The following is a 23,837-nucleotide window of genomic DNA, read 5'->3' on the forward strand; positions in this document are numbered from 1 at the left end:
GCTCTATGCATAAATCCATCCCTGCAAGCAAACTGTAGAAGACAGTCAACTCAAGTCGATTGCAGTGCAGTTGGTTTTGGAGTCCGCAACGTGGCTCATTACGGAGTACCCCTGATGGTTCTTTCTTTAAAAACCTTCAAAGTTTAAGGGGCTGCAGCTGGATATAATGTTGGACCGATGTTACTCGCTCAACAGATGGCGCTGTACAATCTTCAAGCCGACTTCCACTAATTCTCATACGATAATCTCGCCGATCTTTTCTCAATTATCACTTGAGCGACGACCTCGTGACGCACATTCCCTCGAAACGAAACCCCGTTCGAGTCTGGGAAATTTTTGCACGTTTTTAATCAATATGACGCAACGCAATTGAAAGTAATTGCTAAACGCACTTGATTACACAGCAAACTAATCTTGGACAATCGACTGTCGCCAAGTTGTGTGGGGCAAAATCCAGTTCTCGACATAACTTCCTACGGCGAGGTACTTAAAAGAGGAAGAGGCGCTCGTTGTTCGCCCAACACCGACTCTGCAAACAAACTTTTATCTAATTAATTAATTATTAAGTCACTTAATTACTCTGCGGCGTTTATCAGTACGGTTCTATAAATAAAAGTGAAGTAGTGGGTTTTCCGTCAGTTTGGAGTTCACTTTTCTACTTTCATGATGTATGAAAATAGTGTTTTATTTATACTTTTTAGTGTTTTACTTTCGTGCATTTTAAACGGTAAGAAAGAAGTTATTTACCTACGCTTCTTTAAGTTTTGTTTGTGAATTTTGCTTACAAATACTTCACAAACCCCCTGTCGGGTAGGGGTTAGAGTAACGGTTACATTTCCTGAATGGTTAGATACGATGTAATGCCGCCATTGTATGACAATGTTACCATTTTTGCAATCAGAAATAGACGAAGGTTATCTTTTGGATGAGATTAGATTCGGTAAACAGTAATATTGAAATCGGCAACTGGTAGCAGACAGTGGCGGCGCCATGAGCACGTCGGGTAGGGGAAGGCGGCACGTGCAACTGTATACTATTAAAATTTCGGGTAACTAAGAATCGATTCGCACAGTCTAATATCTAGGGAACCAAGTAATAGGTGTATTAATCACAAAAATCCGCAAGAGAAGGTTCTTTGATTTGAATTGAAATCAATAGTTTTTTTTAGCAAATTAAGGTCAAATATAAGGGCGAGGCGCAAACAGGGTGCGTCTCTATTACGGGCGTTGCATAATATTTCAATGTCGACAGTTCTGTAATCCCCACGTTTCTATTTTTTTACCGAAAGTAACGTATGAAATGCATTGTAATCTTTACATTATCTAGGTACCTCATAATAGAGTTAACTACGGAAAGACAAGTGAGAAAGTACCTATTACTGAAGGTTTGATTGCATAGATAGTGTAACCAAGTATTTTTTATTGCCATAATTGATGGAAATTTGAAACCTATTCAAAAATAATTTGGAACGAGAGCTATTTTGGAAAACGCGACGGTAGACGCCTCCGTCGTTATCAAAATGTGAGTGAAAATCAATTCATTCAGATAAAAGTAATGGGTTGCAGTCAGTAACAGCCAAATGATTGTTTCTAATCGCCGTGTTTTAGACAGAAAAGGGCGAGGAAAAATGTTAAGTAATAAATAATTTTAACTTTTTAATTTTTTTAGTACTTATTAAGGCCGATTCTCACTTGGCGACGCTTCGCGACGCGACGCGCAGCGACAAAGTGTTGCTTCCAACATTTGACTGTAATTACTATCATGTAGGTATCTATGTAATTTTACTTCATCTTCTACAAGTCTTCCCTATACTAAATGGTACAAGCCTTCTTCTAGTTTGTTTCCATATTTCATGAATCCAAAATTTACGTTTCAGTCTCATTTCTTCTCTTCTTCGTCCTCTCTTCATTATGTAAGGCGAGATGTAAGGCAAGTGCCAGGGCAAACACATCATCATCGTAACTTGAAGAACATATCGAAATACCTTCTACGGAATGGCGCGGCTTGGAGTAGGTAAAGTAGTGACAGGTGCCGTCGTCAGCAACGTTTTGTTGCCGCGTCGCGTCGCTACGCTAAATGGGAATCAACACGGCGTCGCGTCGCCAAGTGAGAATCAGCCTTTAAACACAAAAGACATCCTATCAATTGTTTCCGTGGTCTACTAGTTAAATTTTTCAATATAATTGACACCAACGGTAGTATTTAAGTGGTATATGCAAGGGTAACTTTTTGGGGTCGTCTAAAGAAGTGGCAGATTATGATTTCCATAAAAAACAAAATGTGTGGCGTCAACCAAAAACTATCCCTACACGGTCCTAGACGGTTTTACAACGAAAATTTGTAGGCCCCCCTCCCCACGCTCGGCAAAATAACTTTTTGATAAAATCTGAAACCGGTCGATTTTCTAATCGAGGACGGGGGCATTTTTCATGCTATAATAATTCTTACTGACACCCTGTGCTAGTGGTTACAGCCTCGCCACAAATTCTTGGATGGGACGAGGAGATTTCAATACTTCTACAATAATTTTTTTAAATCGATCGATTAGTTACCAAGAAATCGCGCTTTAAAGTTTCAAATTCTAAAAATGAATAAAAGCTCGAGTGATCTACATACAGATCTTACATTGAGTTATTCTCCTCTGGTTATTCGACGATCATTCATAATGAAAATGAAAAATACAATACGTATAGCGAAATTCCGATTGGTAATCTAGGGACAAAGTGCACAGATCCGGCACAGATATACAGGTAGATTGTAGATACTTACACCCAGGAAAATCGAGCATTTAAGTGCGTTGCACTAAATACGCATTAATTTGAGTTGAATAATATGTACCTATTGCAATACTTTCCACCTCGCTTTCCACATTCTTTTTATTCTTCGCGACCAAGAGTCCTATGCTAAGAACAATTTGAAAATGCACCCTATATAATAAGGATAAAATAAAGAAAATAGTCCGATTACCTTCACAAAAGCAGAAGAACGAAAACGCGATTAACACTAAACTTTCCAGACTTGTAAGCTCGCATCGCACAACGAAGTCGTCTTGTTTCTATTGCGAGTTCAATATTGTAAGCACATCTTCGCACTTCCCCACTCGCCAAATGTCGAAGCAATCGCCGGCCGGATTTTAGTTTTTATCTCACTGGATAAGAGGAGGATTGAAGAGGATAGGATAAGACTAAAGAGAAATTAGGTAAAGTCGAGGGTAAACTATTACAGGGTGTCCCACGACGAATGCCGATCTCGAAAGGAAGACATTTTAAAAGTGTGCTATATAATGATGATAAGAGGGATTGATCTAAAATATTTTCAAGTTGGTGGCATTTTTGATTATACGGCTTATACCTAAAGTTTGATGCCGACTTGTTTATTTGGATACGTGGAATATGAGGACGGGTATCCGCGAATTGTTTGCGCAATTTTGTGTAAAAGTGTATTTGTTTAGTTTATAGACTAGCTGGATAGTATGTAAACTATATCCAAACGTAGGTATGGTTATTTTGATGGGAAACCATTGATTCACCAACTCACCAACTACCTATGAATATTTTATATTGGTTGGTTTGTATACTATCTAGTTAGTCTATAAAGTATACAAGATTTATCGCCAAAGTACTTACAAACCACAAGGAAATTATACGAGTAGGTATAAAGTAACCAGATTACCAGAATTTTTGGCTAATTCACAAACAATATTCGTAGTAATAAGTACTTAATAAAGAAAATAAATTAACCAATGCATTAGTTATTAGCGTATGTATTACTAGAAATATTTAGTTCACACTTCAGCCAACTACTGTAGATAGTTTGTGAACTAGCCAACAATTCTGGTTAATTTATATAATTATACTAGCTGACCCGACGGACATTGTCATCTTTCTTAGCTATTCAATTCGGACTGAAATAAATAATAACAAAAAATTTGCTGTGGCTAGCACAGGTACATACTACCCTGTAGAGTTTAAAATTGTCCAAAATTAAAAGGTGCATACAAAACTGTTTTTACATGTTTTATTAAGCTTTTGGTATACCCGCAAATTTAAAAATAAATTTCAACATTTCTGTTATTAGTAGCAATTCATAAAACAACAAAAGTCATGGTTATTTTAAAATTTGCGGGTATAGGTACCAAAAGCTTAATAAAACATGTAAAAACAGTTTGTATGCACCTTTCAATTCTGAACAACTTTAAACCAGTTTTTTCTGTAAAATGTGCTGGAGAGTAGGATAGTGCGTAAAACTAATTTCCCATGTTAAATTCCTATGTTCCTACTTACCGAGCACCACCCGGTATATGTTTGACTTGTAGGATTACGAAATCTGCGACCTAAGTTGGTACTATTAGATTTAGGCGAGGATTTAGGAAATTTTTTTTAAATTTTATATGTTGGTACATCTAATAAGTAGCATCTTAAAAAAACTAAAATTCAAGTGAAAATAGAAATTGACTCCCTTATTGTTTCTGTATAACTATGTGTATACCACATGTTTAGTCTGTCAACACTTACCAAAAATGGATATTAGGTATATCAAACTTTTAATATAAAAGGCGTGATTGCGGTGAAATAACTTCGAAACTTCTCAAAAAATTCACTGAAATCTGGATAAACTATCCGATCGAATTGACAGCACACTATGATATGAATAAATTAATTTTTTGACGGATATATTATGCCGATCCATTGCCGATCGATGTAGGTGTTAAAACAATTGCCGTCGCACCGTCAAACGCGTGATGTTTAAATAGTCTTTAAGTTTTCTTCAATTTTCCAATTTTCTGAGCGATTTTCTTAGTTTTTCTTGCCGTAATGACCTTCTACACAGTATTAGAAAACTTAAAAAAAAAGATGAATGGAATCGGTCAAGTCGTTCTAAAGTTATTGCGTGACCAGAAAAAACGGGTTCATTTTTATAACGGGTGTCCCAAAATTAACGCAAGATTTGAATTTGCCGCCATTTGTGCGGTGAAGTGTTGGCAACCCTGAAAAAAAAGCAATTTGACAGCTAACAGTATAGGGTTATTAAAAATGGAGCGTTACACGATAGAACAACGTGTCTTCATTATTAAAGAATATTTCAAAAATAGTGAAAGCTTGGCGGCTGCAGTTCGAAAATTTCATACAAAATATGGTCGGTGTTTTAACTTCGTCAACTGTGAAGAGATTAATTGAAAAATTCATGGAGACTGGATCCGTTGGAGACGCCCTCGGAGACGCCAAACACACTGGTCGTCCAAAAACAAGCCGTTCGAATGTGAACACTATTCCGACCATATTTTGTATGAAATTTTCGAACTGCAGCCGCCAAGCTTTCACTATTTTTGAAATATTCTTTAATAATGAAGACACGTTGTTCTATCGTGTAACGCTCCATTTTTAATAACCCTATACTGTTAGCTGTCAAATTGCTTTTTTTTCAGGGTTGCCAACACTTCACCGCACAAATGACGGCAAATTCAAATCTTGCGTTAATTTTGGGACACCCGTTATATAGAGATAATTTTGAGGATTATTTTCTTGTGGTTTGTACTTTGACGATAAATCTTGTACCTACTTATATTTTATAGATTAACTGGATCGTATACAAACGAGTATACAAACCAACCAATATTCGTAGTTATTTTAGCGAAACGATAATTTCCCACCAAAATAACCATACGTTTGGATAGTTTACATCTCGGTTTACATACTATCCAGGTAATCTATAAACTCGCCTATAAACTAGCCAAGTAGACACTTTATCCGCAACATATATAAAAAAATACGAGATAAAATAGGAGCTTGAGTCTTCAGTTTAATGCGATATGTGTCCACACGTGCGGAAATTCAGCAAGAAAAAAATGGCGATTGTTCGCATATTTCGAAATCTCAGAAATATGATTGACAACAAAAAAACGATAAAATTTTAGATGTCATTATTAAGATTAACGCAGCAATTGTTTTTTACTTTCCTCACTAGAGAAGAAAATCACATTTTCTTCATCCTTTTTAGAGGCGAAAGTAGTCGAGAAAGTAGTTGTTTCTAAAGTAGTTTCACAAAATAGTTATTTGTACAACTAGAGAGGAAAGTGGAGTTTTTCAACTCGAGTTCAAAGTTTGGAGTATGTCAATCGAAGGCGAGATCGAAGGAGTTGAAAAATACTTTCTTCTGATGGAATTCTTTTACACTTTTTATACTTTTTTGCGTAGCACTTTACTCTTCGAAAATATCCCACCAATTGTAATAGGTAATAGTATGTAATTTTGATAAAAGAACAAAAATTGCACAAATACATCCACTCGTACATCCATTTAGGAAACTAAGACGAAATTTAATGGAAAGTTTATATTTGTTTTACCCTTCACACCCGCTCCCCCACAAATCATAATCTGCACACAGCACCCGTCGATTGCAATCACTATTTCAAAGGTCTTAAAATACTTACAAATTCGAATTTGGATAGTCTGCTTATGAATTAATTAAAAAAACCAAGACGAATACAGAATAGATGAATTTGACACGTTTTGATGGTTTGTTATCTTTTAAAAGCACTAATCATGTCAAGTATTCTAAAAAAATAACGACAGAACAATAGACGTTCATATCAACGGAGATATCAACGTAGAGGTCAATTTAAATATGTGGAAAATTCATCCAACCGTTATCTAGTTATATCCGTAGAAAGTTCGTGAAAAACCGACTAAGAATTGTTTTTTAAGGAGTTATCAAATGTTCGCGATTTTTAAAAATATTTTTTAAGAGCTAGTATCAACGTTTTCATTTAGTGTATAACTTATTTTCTCAAAAAAACAACCATTTAAAATTGGTACCGCAAGAGGGACCACGGTCCCTTAAGTCATATGACCTCGCCAGTCAATCGATTTTAGCATACTCGGATAGTAGAATAGTAGAACTCCATCGGTTAAAATTTTGATCACTCTCGTTCAGTGGATTTCGAGCTAGCTCCAACAAATGGACCCGGCTCCGCCTAACGGTCAAAACACATTCCCCTTCTCTCTTGTCTCAACTTCGATTCCACCTCCTAATTCTCTAGTTAAAATAAACAAAAATTCTCTTATCTAAACGCGCATCTGCGACAAACATCTATTTCCAAAATTAATTATTTTTTTAGCAATAAGCGCATCTCTTATCTACGACCGGAGAAAAACATGAAATAAACATTTACAAAAACGACATAAATAATTCCCTTATCCTACAACACATAAATTCTTAAAAATTAAATAAACAAAATACGAATAAGAATTCGAACATGTAATGCAAGTGGATAATTATTTGCAATGTCCGTGGATTAGTTGTGAAAGGTTTGTACAATGTGTGAAATATGTGTGTAATCAGTGCGACATTTATATGTGCAATATTGCACAGGTGGTCTTTTGTTTTTGGACTGACTAACCCCTCGACTTATTCGCAATGGAACACATTTTTAGATTCTTTAAATTTTATACGGGGTGGAAATCTTCAAAACAACATTCTCTAATGGTATCAAAAATTATTAAAAGTTTGTTATCAATCTACGTACCTTAACTTTGTGGTCAGTGGCGTATTTCTCCATAATTCAAAGGGGGCATATTTTTTTAATAGTGTAACGTAAATTTAATTGTTTATTTACGGTTGAAAGTGCTAGAAATTTACAAGAGTAAAGTGCTACAAATAAATTAATTGCTCGTATGGCTTTAAAACTAGACCACAGAGTAGACCACTTTGTATATTAATTGCTTACTAAATTGCAAGTGTAGGATTAATTACTATAAATGGAAACTGTTTGGGGGTGCCAACTATTTGCTTGAGTATTGTGCCTTAAACTCGCTTACTAAATTGCAAATGTTAATCTAGCTTGCGAGTAACTGACACCGCTAAATAATTTCCAGTTAGTTAATACGTTATATTGAAAGTGGTTTACTAATAAAATCATAGAACCATAGCGATACTCTCGGGGATACTTTAATTTTACGAGTAGTTGGCACCCCCCAACGGTTAGTTAAAGCAATTAGTTTAAAACCGGCAATTTGGTAAGCAATTAATATCTGGAGTCGTTTAGTATTAAAACCATAGCGGCAATTAATTTATTTATGACTCTGTACTCTCGTAAATAGGTGGCTTTGTAAATTGTTATTACACAATTTATCAGTAAAGCTAATTAATTAGAAACTTGTATCTTATTAAGCAAATAATGTAGAAGTTGTTATCACATGGTTAACAAAAAGTTGTATAAAGCTCTGTAAGTTTTACCCATTCTGGGGGGTTCTAGCTTAATATTAAGTTAACACCCCCAAGGGCCAAATGGGCGAATAATACGTCACAATTTGTCCGCTATCTCATTAACAAAATGTATTAAAATTACGAAGGCGGAGATTAAATTTCTATATCTAAACATCCATTAGAATTTTTTTACGGTTTCTTTCCATGGGACTTGGCCCACTTGACGTTCAGTTTGGAGAAGCTGAATAATCGCGGCGTGGCTGTAGAAAATCATTAAATAGAGTTAATCAAAGAAATAGAGCTCTCTTAAAAAAGGTTTTGTGATCTGCAATCATCTTATACAAGTATCTACCTCGGTATCTACTGATAGAGATACCGATTAGATAAACACTAGGCCGATACAATATTATCGAATGTTCAAAAATTTCGATATCATGTAGATAATAATTCCGTTCCTCGTGGACTTCAAACAAAGCAAAGCAAATGCTTGGTCAAAAGGGCTCTGCTGGTGCTCAGATTTACTGAATTGACATCCTGATCTGTTCGTTAACAAACATCCGATACAACTGACCGAACGATCCTCGAGATCTTCACACATAAGTACATCATTTTCACAATACACCCTCGAATACACCTTACGGGGTTGTTTCTGTCCAGTTCATTGTATGTTCGATATATCGTAATCAAATTGGGTCAAATACTTTATCTCAGTGACACAGGGAGACGTTAAATATTAAATGGTGTCGGACCTACATCAAATCCTTGAGAAGCCCCTTTGCCAATTAGTCGCACATTGGCCTATGTAGTGCCAGCCATAAGTAGTAGTTGAGTAGTTACTATCTACAAAGATAACCGATGATCTTTATCCTCTCTTGAAGAAATTCCGGGTTCAAAAACTTGACAAACTGACGAATTTTCATTTGCAGCCGACGCCCTCAAATGTTTCCAGTGCAACACGTACGAGAACCCAGCTTGCTTGGATGTGACTGCGGAAGACGTCAACAGTCCCCTCCTGAAAGAGTGCGAGCAAATCCCTGGCGGCCCGGAGCCGTTTTGTAGAAAAAATCGATACTCCCGTAAGTACAACAAAGTGATTCGTTTAATTACCAAAAATAACGTACTCGTTACATGAACGCGCAATTAACGCATTGTGCATGTCCTTTTTTCCAGGAGTTATCTCTAAAACGGCTAGGGGTTATCTCAAAATTGTTATGACGCTTGTTTGTGTCAAGTGATGATGAGTTCAAAATTGTTTTAAACGATCATTATTAGTTTATTATTAACACGATTAAGTACTTAGTAATACGAGAGAAAATAAACGTAAGTACACATACATAATGGCATAACCAGAGACGTTTGAAATTCAATTATTGTTCGGCTTGCACTTACCTATCAGGCCTAGTTGGAGATTCACGCATATTAACCAATGTTCAATTTGTTACTAACCTGCTTTAGTGCTCTTGTGTCATTTGGCATACTAATAATATAATCCACGTGAGAAGATCTTCAATATTGAGTCTAACCAGGGATTCAATGTCCAACACTTCCTCGGTTCTCGCTTAGTTGGCTATCGAGGGCTATTGAGCTCTTATGGAATGCATCCGGCGAATGTGGCTTTTTGATTTCCTTCTTCAATAACTGTGTAATGTATTATGTTCGTTTTTTGAGGATTAAAATGGTTAAATCGCGCATATTTTCTTAGTTTCTATTTTACAAACGTTTGCAATTGGTATTAGAGTTCATTGCATTGCATTGTGTCAAAAGTGAATTCTAAAAAGATCACCCATAGTTCTAAAGTTCCTGGTAAGTCATTAAGATATAGTTTCGCGAAAAATCAATGCCAAAGATCTCCAATGTTCTGAAACAAAAACTACCCGTATTAGAAGTATACTAAATATACATTTTACAGCAAATTTTATATTAAAATGCAACTCTCCAGAACAACCAGAACCCTAATCAGAACTCAAATCATTTACAGAGCAAACATTTATAGTATAATTATATTACAATATAGTATTATAGTATAATGGGTGATATTGTTAGTAAAAACAAATTTAATGCTCGAAAAAAAAAAGTTTCGAAATTTAAATGGTACACCCTGTATATTTGTAATTTTTGGTTTCTACAATTTTACATCTGATACGTTGTTCGGTAGTTTCTACGAGGTTCGTGGGAAAATCACGAAATTTTATTTTTTAATGTTGGTGGTCGGGAATGGACCAAACTTGTTTTCCATTGACTCTACATTTCTACAAAAATCCATTTATTCAATAACAAGGATAATTTTGAAATTTAGGTTTATGTCGTCCAGTCAATTTTTTGGTGAATTTTCGAGAGAAATTCCCCTTACGTGATGGTTTTGTCCGTCCGTCTGTTCCCGTCTAACTCGAGAACCAAAAGAGACAGCGATGTCAAACCTATCGATTTCAACGAGTTCAAGGATCAGTGCTATTGAATATGAGCCGAATTACAAGACGTGTTTCCGAATGTGAATCGAGTGTTAAAAAGTGGTTTTAAAGTACATATATTTTTTCAGCGTAGCCCAACGAAGTTGCGGTAACGCTGATATGCTCAATTTTCCGTCGTCCGTCTGTCTGTGCCTTAGAAATCTCAGACTCTGGGCCCCCTAGAGACTTCGGGATTTCGTCTATTCGAATATATAATATAAATAAATATATATAAAATATGGTATAATTATATTTGCCCGTCATTTTGCGGCAACATCCACAAGTGGGTTTTGAAACATTTTTGAAGTTACTGGAAGTTGCAAGTATTTTTTATATTTGTTCCGTTATCGGTTCGCGTGCTAGTAGAATCTAAAAATGGAAAAATATACAGGGTGGATCGTTTTAATTTTTTTGCAAAATGATATAATTACTGTTGCATGTACTAACATATACGAATACTAAAAACATTGATAAATGTACAATGCTAAAAACAAATTCGAGTCGTACCTATGCTATAGGCCTAACGCCTTCAGAGCAAGCAGGCCATTACCAAACGTTATTAAATAAAAATAAATAGATTTGGTCATTGCGCTTTATCTTAACGCTTTTTTTGCAAGAAACTGTACATTTTGAGTCACAAATGCCATTTCGAGGTGTAATTTTCCAAGAAAATTTTCAGGAAGGATACTAAATCCCCTAATTCCCCTTCTCTCTGAAATAGTCTATACACCCATGATAAAAAAAATCTCTCACCTACCAATTCCTGGCTGTGCCACTGGTTTTATATACCTTTTAGGTGCAAAGGGATGTAAGCTTTATAGGGGAGGTGATGGTGTCCGTCTGTCCGTTGGATTCGGTTCAAACTTTGTACAGAGATCCGATTTAGGGGTTTAGGGGGTTATACAATTTACAAATTTTTGCCTAAAGGGTCACACGAGGGTTCACAGTTAAAATATACACACACCTATTGGAAGGTGTTAATACCATTCTATTTACATGTTAAGACACATTCATAGATTTTACTGATTTTATCTAGATTTATGGATTTCGCCAAAATTTCAAACATGATCCAACTCGTATTGATTCCGATTTTCGATTTTGAACTCGTAGTCCTAACATTTTGATTTTATACTGGGATCTACGAATTTTGAACCACATTTACCATGCAACCCCGCATGCAAGGTTTGGGAGCGTTAGGTGCACAAGTCGTCATTTCGAATCTAAGGTTGTACTCCCGAGTTAAAAAACGAAATTGTGCGTTATAGTTCCGGGTGGAAACTACAAAGGCGACAAAGGGTCACTAGTATTTATTTTTTAAGTCAAATTTTTACCCTTAAATTCGCTAATTTTCCCTTTTACTTCCCTTTTACGTTTACGAATTTTAAGTTTAAATGCCAATGACAACCAAATATGGAGTTCATGATTCGTATCCCGAATTCCGACTTTGAACCCGGAAATTATTTGGGAATTTTAAGGGTGAAAAGTCGGAATTCCTACTTTAGTTAAAAATCAATTGTCAAGTCTGAAAACGGAATTTTAGATTCGGTTGAATAAAAAATAAACAAATATTGCAGGCGATTTATAATTATTGTCGATTAAAATGTAAAATATTACATTCTGTAAGTCAATGGGACGATGTCTTTTCTTGATTTGCCTACATACTCTTTAGAAGTCTCTCTCTCTAAAGTTTATATAATACTGCGACTCAAAAACATATACAGTTAGGTGTGTTGATGGACTTTGATTTGGGTGCTTATCCCCCAAGGAATCTTTGATGTATGTATATACGCATTTGACTTAGTAGTAAAACCACGTTCGAATTTTTAACTTTTAATAATTTGGTACAAGATATGTGACTCGCAGGAATCAAATCACAACATTTATCTTCAGCGTATAACTAATGTGTCGATGAGGTCCCACAGAAGCGGACAGAAAACTTTCCTATGAAGATTTACAAGCGATTTTCGGGCGAAGGTTTGCAGTCCAATATAAAACTCTGCTCTCGATTCGATTTCGTGACGAATTCAAATAGAGAGCTGAACGTATAGATGGAAATGACAAAAGTTTACCTTGTTACGCGTTTTGCTGTGGAACCATCTTTTATAAATGCATGAACTTAATAAGGCCCGATGGCTCACGACGAGAGATGTTGAAGCGGAGGTGAACCGCAGGAGGAAGGTGACGATGGAAAAAACGGAAAAGATCCGATATTCATCGGTTTGGAGACTGAAATGGTGTAGGCTACTACCGGCTACCTTACCACAGGCGGTGCGCGAACCCTTCATGACTTTGTGTTTATAAAAGCTTCACACAGTTGGCATTCCAAAAAGACCTTCTGTGTACGATCGATGAGTCCTGCACAAGACAGTTTTTCATAGCGAAGAGAGTGTATTTGGAGTACGGTTGGTAGGTATTGTATTGCACTTCACACTTCCAAAGTGGCATACCTCGGTTCTCTCGGTTAAATTTGTACGAAGGCGGCACTGAAAGTAGCTTAATAAGAGGTCCCACACCGAAGATGTATAGGATGTTTCGAAACCTATGAATCTTTCATGCCCTTGCGACATGCATGGGGTGGGTACCGTACTAATTTCATTGCAGGCTTCTAACAGTGTATACGCGAGGTGAGGTAAAAATGTGCTTTTTCATCCGTTGTGCCGTCTGGGTTAGAGTTACATACTCACGCATCGTGGTGATAATACAGCAAAATTGTTCTTTCTTACAGTTTTCTCCTACGATGGCTCCGTACGCGTGCAGAGAGGGTGCGGATGGATGGTTTTTAGAGAAAATGTCAGTCTGTGTTACGATGCCGACACAGACTTTAAAGACGAAAGAAACTGTCAATGCTTTACAGATGGCTGTAACGTAGCTTCCACGCCATTGGCAGTTTTTTACCACGTTCTCGTAGGAATTTTAGTTGTCATGGGAACCGCACGAGCTATTTTCACCAATTAGATTAATTACTATCGATGACGGTAATGCGATTCTGTCACGCGTAAAAGGTGCCATTATGTAATAAGGTGATAATTAAGTTTTGCAGATTATGTGCCAATTGTATAGTGTAATGTAGTATTAGAATAAGATGCTCAATATTTTATAAACGGAACATTCCAAAAATTAAAAAAAAGGATTGCAGATGGTGCCGACACGCGTGACGTCAAAAGGCCATCGACATATCTTGCTCCTAATCAGACTCTGGAGGAATGCAGATAGAATCACGTCAATGACGGGCGACCTACTTATCTTCCCTTTCTATTTTTTGAGCAAGTGTACTTTCTAATATAGGAGCTTAGAGGAGTCACTGTGGTTTAGCAACTATCCCGGAAATCGCTTTTGGAAGTAGACATTAAGTTCGTGTGTTTCGTTTCCACACCGAAGTTGATGAATAAATGAAGATTTTCAACTCGAAGCTATTCTTCCTTGCTGTGTTAATGAGGGGGTTAAGTACAGAATTGCATAGCTTGCCACAACTGAAGGTTCAAGACGAGACTAGTCTCTTTATGTTCCCTCCTCCTTTCCCTCGCCTTTTCCCATCACCAGAAAAAAAGCAATGTATCCAAAAGCGATTCCAAAAGTTTCTTATCATATTTAAATATTAATATTGCCAAAGGTAAGTAATGCTGGGAATAAGCTAAACATCCGTGGCAACGACTGAGAATTAAATTAAAATTACTATACAGGGTTACCCGACATTCGCCGCAGCATACGAAAACGCCGTTAGCTGCGTGCAAATATGAATTACAATACGGCGTACACCTATATAGTAATGCATGTTTCGACGCAGCATATTGGTCAACGAGTTAGCGATGGTACTAGGATTCGTTACTGCTTGTCATTACTCATCGGATAATTCCTGTCACAATTTTGACGCTCAACATGCATGAACCCTCTCGATTTCTTCTACTGGGGTCACCTGGATTCCATTTATGCACGTGGACCGTTTCCGAACACTGCTGCTTTGGAAGATGCCATCCGTGAATGTTCTGCGGGTATCACTCATACCCAACTCATGTCTGTGACTGCAGAATTTGAAAACCGATTGCATTACACGATTCCTACTGGCGGGGACTTATTTGAACACTTAGATACTATAACGGCAGATGCGACGCAATTTCTTTTCTTAGACTGCTCTGTTCTTTTTTTTGTGTTACCGAAGGCTGTTTCTTCTTTAATGTAACCGAAGGATGTATTTTTTTCTTTCGTTATGTTTCCTTGTGCTCATCCTGCACGATCACTTCCCTTTTCCATGGAATTTCTAACGTGTCGGCCGATGCTGCGTCGAAACCTGCATTACTATATAAGTGTACGCCGTATTGTAATTCATATTTGCACGCAGCTAACGGCATTTTCGTATGCTGCGACGAATGTCGGGTAACCCTGTATACACCTCGATATACACCCCTTATCCGCCACCGAAGATCCATGATAAACCTGCCGATACGAAGGAATATCCTTCCCTTTATATATTTGTGTAATGTAAACTCAGTTCCGCCTTTGAAGTCACAACATTTTTAACATACATGGGGTCGTTCTTATATTCCCGGCCTAGGCATGAAAACAAAAGACCAGAGTAACAACAACATATTTTATTTTTCAATATAGTTCCACTGCTTTTGAATACTGGTATAACATTCAATATAAATATATTCATTTGGGTTTTCCGCAAAATGGCCCTCAACAGCTGCTACCAGTTCGTCATTGTCCCTAAATTGTCTCCCCCTTATAGTGTTTTTCTGAGATTCGGGATCAAAAAATAATCACTGGGTGCTAGATCTGGACTATAAGGTGAATATTCCATTTTCTCGAAGCCACAATCAGTTACAGCCGAGGTTACAGCAGCTTTTTAAAGTCTGGACTTGTGCACTGGTGCATTGTCATGGAGCAACAAGGCATATCGATGGAGCGCTTCGCCATTTTCCCTTTGTGAGCACCCTCGTTGAAATTATTGCGGAACAGTAAACAGAGAAAGACTGAATCCATTAAGACTAATGTCTTAATATGCTTAATGAAAATAGATTTTACGTAAATTGTATAATTTACAACATTGTATGAAATGTTATTTGTTGTTAACTATAAACAATACAAAAGAATGCGAGTATGACGTGGATTCATTGTTGATCTGATTTTCTTGTTTATAGTTAATAATAATATTTTATGGATTATAATGCAAGCAACGAATGAACGTAATATCGGGTCGAGCAACAAATTGTTTATGCATGATAAGATATCATAACCACTATTCGTTGTTTTTGCTGTTTACAGTTATCAACAAATTTGGTTACATATAAATTGTAGTGTAAAGAACAATTTTACGTGATACCAATTTAAGAAAAACTTGTTTATTATATATTATATGAACGTATAAGGAACGAAGTAGTGAAAGTAGCATCGCTACGAGACAATTTACTTCACAAAATGAAATCACGAAATCGGCAAGTAATGAAGTATCACACCGTTTTACCGTTATGTCTACCTGTAACTATTGTGGTGCTACCCAGAACTCAACAGAAGATTTGAAAAAATCCTCCCTTGCAAATGTGTAGTTTCTTGTGGATTCTGCGGACTCCTCTCTTTTCGATATCAGCTCGTCCGTATCCATTTCTTTCGTAATATTTTCCTCTTAGTTCCTCCCGCGGTTCCTCCCACATTCCTTCTGGGTACATCTTCGTTGTCAAGCATTTCTTTACCAATTCGCTTTCTCTATCGCCCCTTTCCTCGAATCGTACCACCCTGAGCACAGACGGTATCCTTATCTTTTCCATTTGAGTTTCTTCCTCTAATATACAATTTGGTGTCCTTCCGCTTAAACCTCCTAATAGGCATTTATAATACCTTCTACCCCCGTATCTCCGTTCCGTACATAAGCACCCTTCTCACCATTGCGTCGAACACGTAGTTTCTTGTTCTAAAATTATTCTTGAACCCCCTCTCTCCAATCCTCACATCTGTTTCATCGCCACACCCCTTTTTTCCTTCATTCTGTGATGTGAGCATTGTTTCTTTGCGTTTGGTACCCTATAAATATTTAATTTCTTTTGCATCTTCTTTCCTTCCTCCCGCCATCACCCTTTTTCTTCTCCCCCCCCCCCCCCAAGTCTCATACTCTTCAACTTTTTTACATTTAGCTCCATTCCTTTCCCAGTACCTTTCCATTCTTACCATCATTTCCCATAATTTTACGTAGTACGCAGAAACAAATGGTGCCACGGTGAATGTGCGGATTGGGCTTTTTTTACCGTGTCTCGATAGCAAAAATTCGGATATTTTTATATATAAAATTGTTCTGTACGTGTTTGTGATTGAACTGTTGAGTGAATTTAATTACTCAATGACTGAACTAAACTGCTGGACGGATTTTGATGAAAATTTCTTTATGTGTCTGTGTGTGTATTCGGATGGTTTAGATTCATAATAGGGCCTGATCGGATTATAGGATATTTTTAAAAACTTCTTTTTTTGTTGATATCGCACTCTTTTATTTCGCGTACCGATCCATACATACTTAGAAAATTTAAACAAATATAAATTTTGCACAACTATTGTCACCAGGCATACATTCAGAATCTACGCTATATAATGCAAGAAGAATAAACCCTCTACAGAAATTCTCCGAAATATTGTATTTACCCTTTGTAGATATATATACCTTCCTCCAACATTTTCGAGATATTCACAATTAAGTCTGTACGTCGCCTGTAGATGTGTCTCGTCCTTTGAGAGTACCTTCTTCCGACTCTCCGTTCTGCGGATATTTGCACTGAAAGTTTTAACATCACTAATACATGTCTCGTCCTAACGTTCCACTTGCCCTTTATGTACCTTCTTTCGACCGGACGATAAATTTTGCCTGTGTGGGTACTTTCCTCGGACAAAGCGTTTTCGAGATATTCGCTCGCATCATTAATGGATGTATATCTTCCAGACGTCCCAATCGCCCTTTGTGAATACCCTCCTCCGACAATCTGTTCTTGAGATATAAGTAATTATATCAGATCACGGTAAGTAGTCGAGGAGGGGGATTATAGTTGGTAGAAATTAACTCTCTATTGATAAGGGGTGAGAAAAAATGGCGGTAGTTGGTAGGAAACAGTTCCTTTAATTAGAATACCCCCTGTACAAATTAGTAACAGATTTCTCCGTAACATAGTCCGCTTTTCGTTTTCAACAGTTAGAGTTGTCATCAGCTACCACATTTTGGCGCATGAGAAAATATGTTTGTATACAGTATCAAATTAGCATTTTTTTTTTGGATGTGTATGTTTTTCATGGAAAGGCGAATGGCTAATTATTGCACTGCTCTGTAGGCTACAATTTTTATTAACGCAGCAAAAGTAACAGTAACAGAACGATGGGTCTACCATTTCAGGGTATATCGTTCTAGGCCCATTTCGCTATTGGTCCATTTCTTCTTGCATGTATAACATCTTGCTTAACCAATTACCAATCTATAGGCATTACTATCTAAAATAAGATATACGGGGTGATCTACACCCGTTCACTGAAGAAATAATGCATTTACCCTCACCTAAAGTGGGGTGCATGGGTGGCTTGTCGTGTAATACAACTCACCAGTTTTACGGACTCACTGAACTCTGTTTTCGTATATCAAAAACCTTACACTTGCAATTCCCATGCTCTCTTATTCTACCACAATTTTGAAAACATCGATAATTTTTGTTTGTTGCGTGCGTGGAAGTTTCTAGACCGCAAACTAAACAGACGCTTATCTTTCGTGCTAAACAACCATAACACGGTGTGCGAATATGCGATTGTGGGTAATCGATAGGGCCCACAAGGGAAGTTAACCTTCCTTCGTCTCCTTTGAGTGTTTGTTGCTTTTTAATTACAATCGCGTTAAAAATGCTCTAATGACAGAAAAACGACAGAATTCTGAAAAACATAGCACCTGTTGTTAGAAACCTGAAACAAGTAACCTAGGCCTGTTAATAGGCAAAATTTATCTCAAACTTTTTTTATTTATATTTATAGTATTTAGTAACTTTGCTCTTTAGGTTTTTTATGATAGTCATGCGGTATTCTTCAATAGGGATCCCTGATTACTACCTAAAATTATCAGATTTACGGATATTCTCCTGTTACTTTGCTTTGCGAATTGGTATCATTTGTTGCAGTATTAATTAATTATATTAATTGGATCGATGCCAAAGAACTAGAGGCTAACGTTCTGAGGCTTAGTTTTTTGGGGAGGTTGTTTGGAAGGGGACGTTCTCGTTGTGGGCGACACAACGATTACATGGGGCCTACACTCTAATATAGTATACCGCGAATCGCACAAAAGCAAGCACAAAAGCATTACAGGCAGGTGCAGTTAAACTCCAATAAATCATCCCCTGAAATTGATTCTTTTCTAGGTAAAAACGCTTGCTTCAAAAGAAACTAACTCGTAAATTGACATCTTTCACTCAAATGGTGTATCATCAAATATCCCTTTGTCGTCTTATATAAGAAATAACTATTAAAGGTTTTGAAAAAATCTTTAAAACTTTACGGCGTTTAGAGCCATTTGGATCTCCATCACTCTCTCTTGTCTTTGAGGTCGTTAAAGTCCCTGAAATCCCTTACAGTTTTCAAGAGTCTACCATGCAAAAATATCTGCATAGTACTGAAAACTGACTCCTTGATTACTTAGATCTACTTATAAAAGGCGTTGTAATTATCAATTTTACGTCGAAGTTTCCTACTGATATCCAGAGTGTTCAAGACGTCTAGACTAAGAGAATATCTGGACTCGCCAGTATTCATATAAAGTAATAAATTTTAGTAACGACTAAATTTGTATTATTGGCATCCATTCAATTATGAAATCAGTACATGCCTTTGAAGGTGTAGGTACATTTTCATGCATTTCCATAAAACAGTACCTGTTCAAGGACTGCATAAAAATTATTAGTCGGTAATTAACATGGTTGGCTTTATGCCAATTATGCTTGGAAACTTGGATAAATATAACCCTCGTGCGACATTCGCCATTTCAGCGGTTATTAATAATTTCATATACCTACACCCATGTTTTATTAATAAGGTAGAAACTTAAAAGTTTAACGATTAGGTAGTCCTAATGAGTAATTACAGAAGTCATCATTTATTTAGATAATGAGACATTTAAATAACTGTACAATTCAAAGGTTAAAATTGTATTTAAAATGGGCGATTGTGTAATCTGGGGAAGATAAGCGTTTCTATAAACTTAGCATTTTACCCTCACCCTCCAAAAACTTTAGAGATCTTTGTAAATCTTAGGCAATTACATACCTAATAATAATAAACCCTTAGAATTGTTTAGCAACTCTTAAAAGCTCTTAAACACGTTTAAAGGCCCTTACATGCATTTAGTCCCTCAATCTCATAAATACTATGAAAGGCTATTCGAATATTAGATACTCTTAACGTATAAAAGAAACCCTTAAGAACTTTCAAAAGCCGTTAGGGGCTGTGAAATTCAATATAAAACTCTTGTAGCTTTTTAATGATACTGAAAGATCTTAAAGACTCTTAGGACCTAACAAAATCTTACACATGGTTTCTAAAGTTTCGCGAAGACTTTAAAATACTTCCCTTGTTGACTCTCGAGAAGTTTGAGGTTTGTTCAAGAGCAATGGAACATCTTTCCTTGATGATGTATTACAATTTCGAAACGATATACTTAGACAACCGTTTGTGATGGGTTCCCATTTTATATTGGTCACGGTAGGTTATAACAGAGCAGTCCGGTTCTGTCAGTTTTTTTTAATATTCACAATTTATTCCGTATGAAACAATTAAAACAAAATCCCTGACCGAAAAAAAGCTTACAAAGCTTGTTTGGACATAATACGTACTTCGTCTTCACTTAAACAAATAGAGCCAACAAATTAGCGTAAACAAAAATACACGCTCTTTACAGTCGAGGAACTCGCAGCTAGCAGCAGCTTCTTTTTTACGTTGATTCCTGTATTTAAAGGAATACCACTTCTACTATAAAATGATCTCTTACTGCAGGATTTTCAAAAATATCGGCAATCACAATTAGATTTCATAACGCAAGCTTCGAAGAAACGCGTTCCCACTTACCCCGAAATAACACGCAATTTTTTGAAACACCTTATCGCAAACGACTAGATGTGCGTTTCTTAAATAACGTAAACTTGACCAGATGTGTCTTAATTAAATTGAATAAATTACAAAATCTATCAAATTTAAACAATACGCATTTCTAAAAGGAAAAATAGACAGTGAGATAACAAATTCAAGTATAATAAACGAACTCTGCTTATTCGTAGATAACGTTCCCGATTTACATTTAATAAAATTAAAATACTCTCATATACAGGATGTCCTGTCATTATGTTGGTGTATAGAAGGAAATAACGTTTACTACTAGAAACAATAACAGACATCGATTAACTTTGTTATGGCTTCACAGACGGCCCAGATTTAGCACCGTACGACTTCTTTTTGTTCAAACACCTATAAAAAATACACCGGGAATCGCAAATTTGCCTCTGATGATAAACTGAAAAGCGCAGTAGTGTTGTTTTCGTTGTCTCTGACGATGTTTCCTTATTGATTTTAATTTTTGCAGTTTTCAACACGATCAAATCGCGTATAGTCTTTGTTATTTCATTTAAATGTCAGGTAAATGTCGATGGATTGTATTACAGTATGATATAGGTTTATATTAAAAACAATGAGAACAAGAACATTATAATAACGATGGGTCGTTAATCCACATTGAAGAAAATGAAGTAAAAATGCTTATTCTTAAAATTGCGAATATATAATCTTAAAGTCGATACGAAGCTTGACGTGCCATTATTTCTCTGTTCTAACCTCTCATTTGTCTATCCACGTTCGTTCAAACTTCGCTTTATTGACCATTTCAGTGGTTGTCGCTCATTGTGTTGTGATCACTTCCTGATACCAACATAGTGAAGTATTTGTTCTATTTTAGGTACTCTTCTTCAGATCATCTTCGAAATGAAGAACCATACGACCGAGAAGAGTGAAGATTTGATTCCATTGGTTCAGTGAAAATGTAGGGGCACATTGGCCCGTATGAATAAAAGGAAGCAAATGCTTATACTTGCAAAATTCAAAGTAAATTCTCGTAAGTGCCCCTTCGCACTGGAAGACTTAGCAGCGCTTCTAAGCAGAAGGACAGGACGCAGTGCAGCGCTGATAAACCATGCTAAACAGACCAGTATGAAGGGGCAGTTACGAGTATTCACTTTGAATTTTGCAAGTATAAGCATTTGCTTACTTTTATTCATACGGACCAATATGTATCAGAAAGCTCGACTCGACTTTCTCTTTCAGTGCCAAGCGAGGTGCCAAGTTAATGGAACCATTCGCTGATTTCAAACGAATAAGATTTTATAGTTTGTATTAGGGGTAGTAAGGGCTGCCCTACAGCAGGCGGGGGATGGATGGTCCACTTAGATTACTATTCATGATCATGCACAGCTTTGTGTCAATAAATCATTCACCTTCCATAAACGTACACAAAAGTATGAAAATTGAAAATTGCCAATGGCAACGGGTTGTTCACCGTTTCCATTTAAAGTAAATCGACGATACCAACGAGGTGTTTACATCCTTTTTGAGATAAAATGATAAAAACTGCCATTAGACGTTAACGGAATATAGTGTAACTGTTCTTTTACATGCAAACATTTTAATCGAGAAACTTTCTGTTACAGCAAGACAACAAGACTTCGCCTGGCGAACAAGCAGGGAGTGCGGATTCATTCTTTTGAAAAACAACAAAAGCTGTTACAACTACGACACCGACTTCAAGTACGAAAGGAGCTGCATCTGCCACACCGACGGTTGCAATGCAGCGTCGATGCCACTCCAAGCAGTATTCCAGATTGCACTCGCCGTTGGAATAGGATTGACCGTGCAACGATTTTATTTCAGTTACAAATAATTTAGTCACTTTCTCTGTATTTCACTCGTACTGTGCCTTCGTGTCAAGTAACGTGCCGGTTATTTGATAGGCAACCAACCCTGCACAAGTCGCTATAACGTTGCCTTTTCTCGTATTCAGTTCGTTTGATAGTAAATGTAGCTAAAGTGATGTATGTAGTAAATTGTTTGTTATAGCTTGGTTGGTGCTGGTGTACCTCACACGTAATATTATTGGTCAGTATTTGCTAAAGTTAGACAGCCAATTTTGGTGATTGTTTTTATTTATATTAATAAATAATTCATTTTTTTTCTTCCAATGCGTTTTTTAAGCACCTGGATCCCCGAAAACAAAGTCCAATGCAATCTTTCCTGAACTGGACCTATAAGGAAGCCAAAATACTCTGAAAAGGCGCTAGAACGCTCGGGAAAGATGCTAAAACTTTATAGGGCAGAGCTTTCTAACACGTTACCGATCGAGAAAACTTTGGAAGAACCTAGAGAGATCTTGAATACACCTAAGACAGTCGGAAACGACGATTGATAGTTCGGGAAAAGGTCTAGAAGGGAATTTTTGATTGTTCAAGGCAGTATTCGATTTTGTAAATACTTTTTAGTATTCAAATCCTTTTAAAGTATTCAAATACTTTGTAATTAAATACTTTTATGGAAGCAGTATTTGTATTTGTAACTCAAATACTTTCACAAATATTTAGTATTCGAATACTTCGCAAGGTATTTGAATATTATGAAAAGTTATGGACTAGAAACCAATTTCGAAAGAAAATTCAAAGGGCTGTAACTTTTGATCTAGTAGCCAAATCTTAGAACTGATTGAAATTATGGATTCTACAGGCCAGATTCTATAAGAAAATGTTTTTTTCCGGTCGATCTGGGACAAATTTTTTTTCGGGGCAAAAAAAAAGCAGTTATAACCTTCCTTTTTTACCAAAATTCGACTACACCAAAATTTCTCGGGAAAACACTTTTTCTTATTAATTTTGGTGCGTAGAATCCAAAACAAGTTGTACTTTTTCGATCAGACTTCTCAATCAAAAGTTATAGACTAGAAAGAATTCAAAGAGCTGTAACTTTTGAACTAGTAGCCCAATCTTGGAACTGTTTGAAATTATGGGTTCTACAGGCCACATTCTATAGGAAATTTTTTTTTCCGGGTCGATCTGAGAATTTTTTTTTCGAGCCTCAAAAAAAAGCAGTGTACAGCCTTCCTTTTTTACCAAAAATCGACTACACCAAAATTACTCGAGAAAACACTTT

At 36.5% G+C, this 23,837-nt stretch overlaps 1 protein-coding gene across 2 annotated transcripts; it reads left to right on the forward strand.

Moving 5' to 3' along the window:
- Window positions 1-253: 253 nt before the first annotated feature.
- LOC116177883 lies at window positions 254-22,879 on the forward strand. 2 transcript variants are annotated; one of them, XM_031497043.1, is made up of 3 exons: window positions 254-727; window positions 9,132-9,281; window positions 22,352-22,879. In XM_031497043.1, the coding sequence occupies exons 1-3, from the start codon at window positions 664-666 to the stop codon at window positions 22,579-22,581; spliced, it is 444 nt and encodes a 147-aa protein (XP_031352903.1). In that variant the 5' UTR covers window positions 254-663; the 3' UTR covers window positions 22,582-22,879. The 2 variants fall into 2 exon arrangements, with proteins under 2 accessions (XP_031352903.1, XP_031352904.1); XM_031497044.1 differs by lacking the exon at window positions 22,352-22,879 and adding an exon at window positions 13,378-14,061 and having other exon boundaries at window positions 278-727.
- Window positions 22,880-23,837: the final 958 nt, after the last annotated feature.

The sequence above is a fragment of the Photinus pyralis genome, unplaced genomic scaffold (assembly GCF_008802855.1).
Source record: "Photinus pyralis isolate 1611_PpyrPB1 unplaced genomic scaffold, Ppyr1.3 Ppyr1.4_LG8, whole genome shotgun sequence".
In the NCBI taxonomy this organism is placed as follows: Eukaryota; Metazoa; Arthropoda; class Insecta; order Coleoptera; family Lampyridae; genus Photinus; species Photinus pyralis.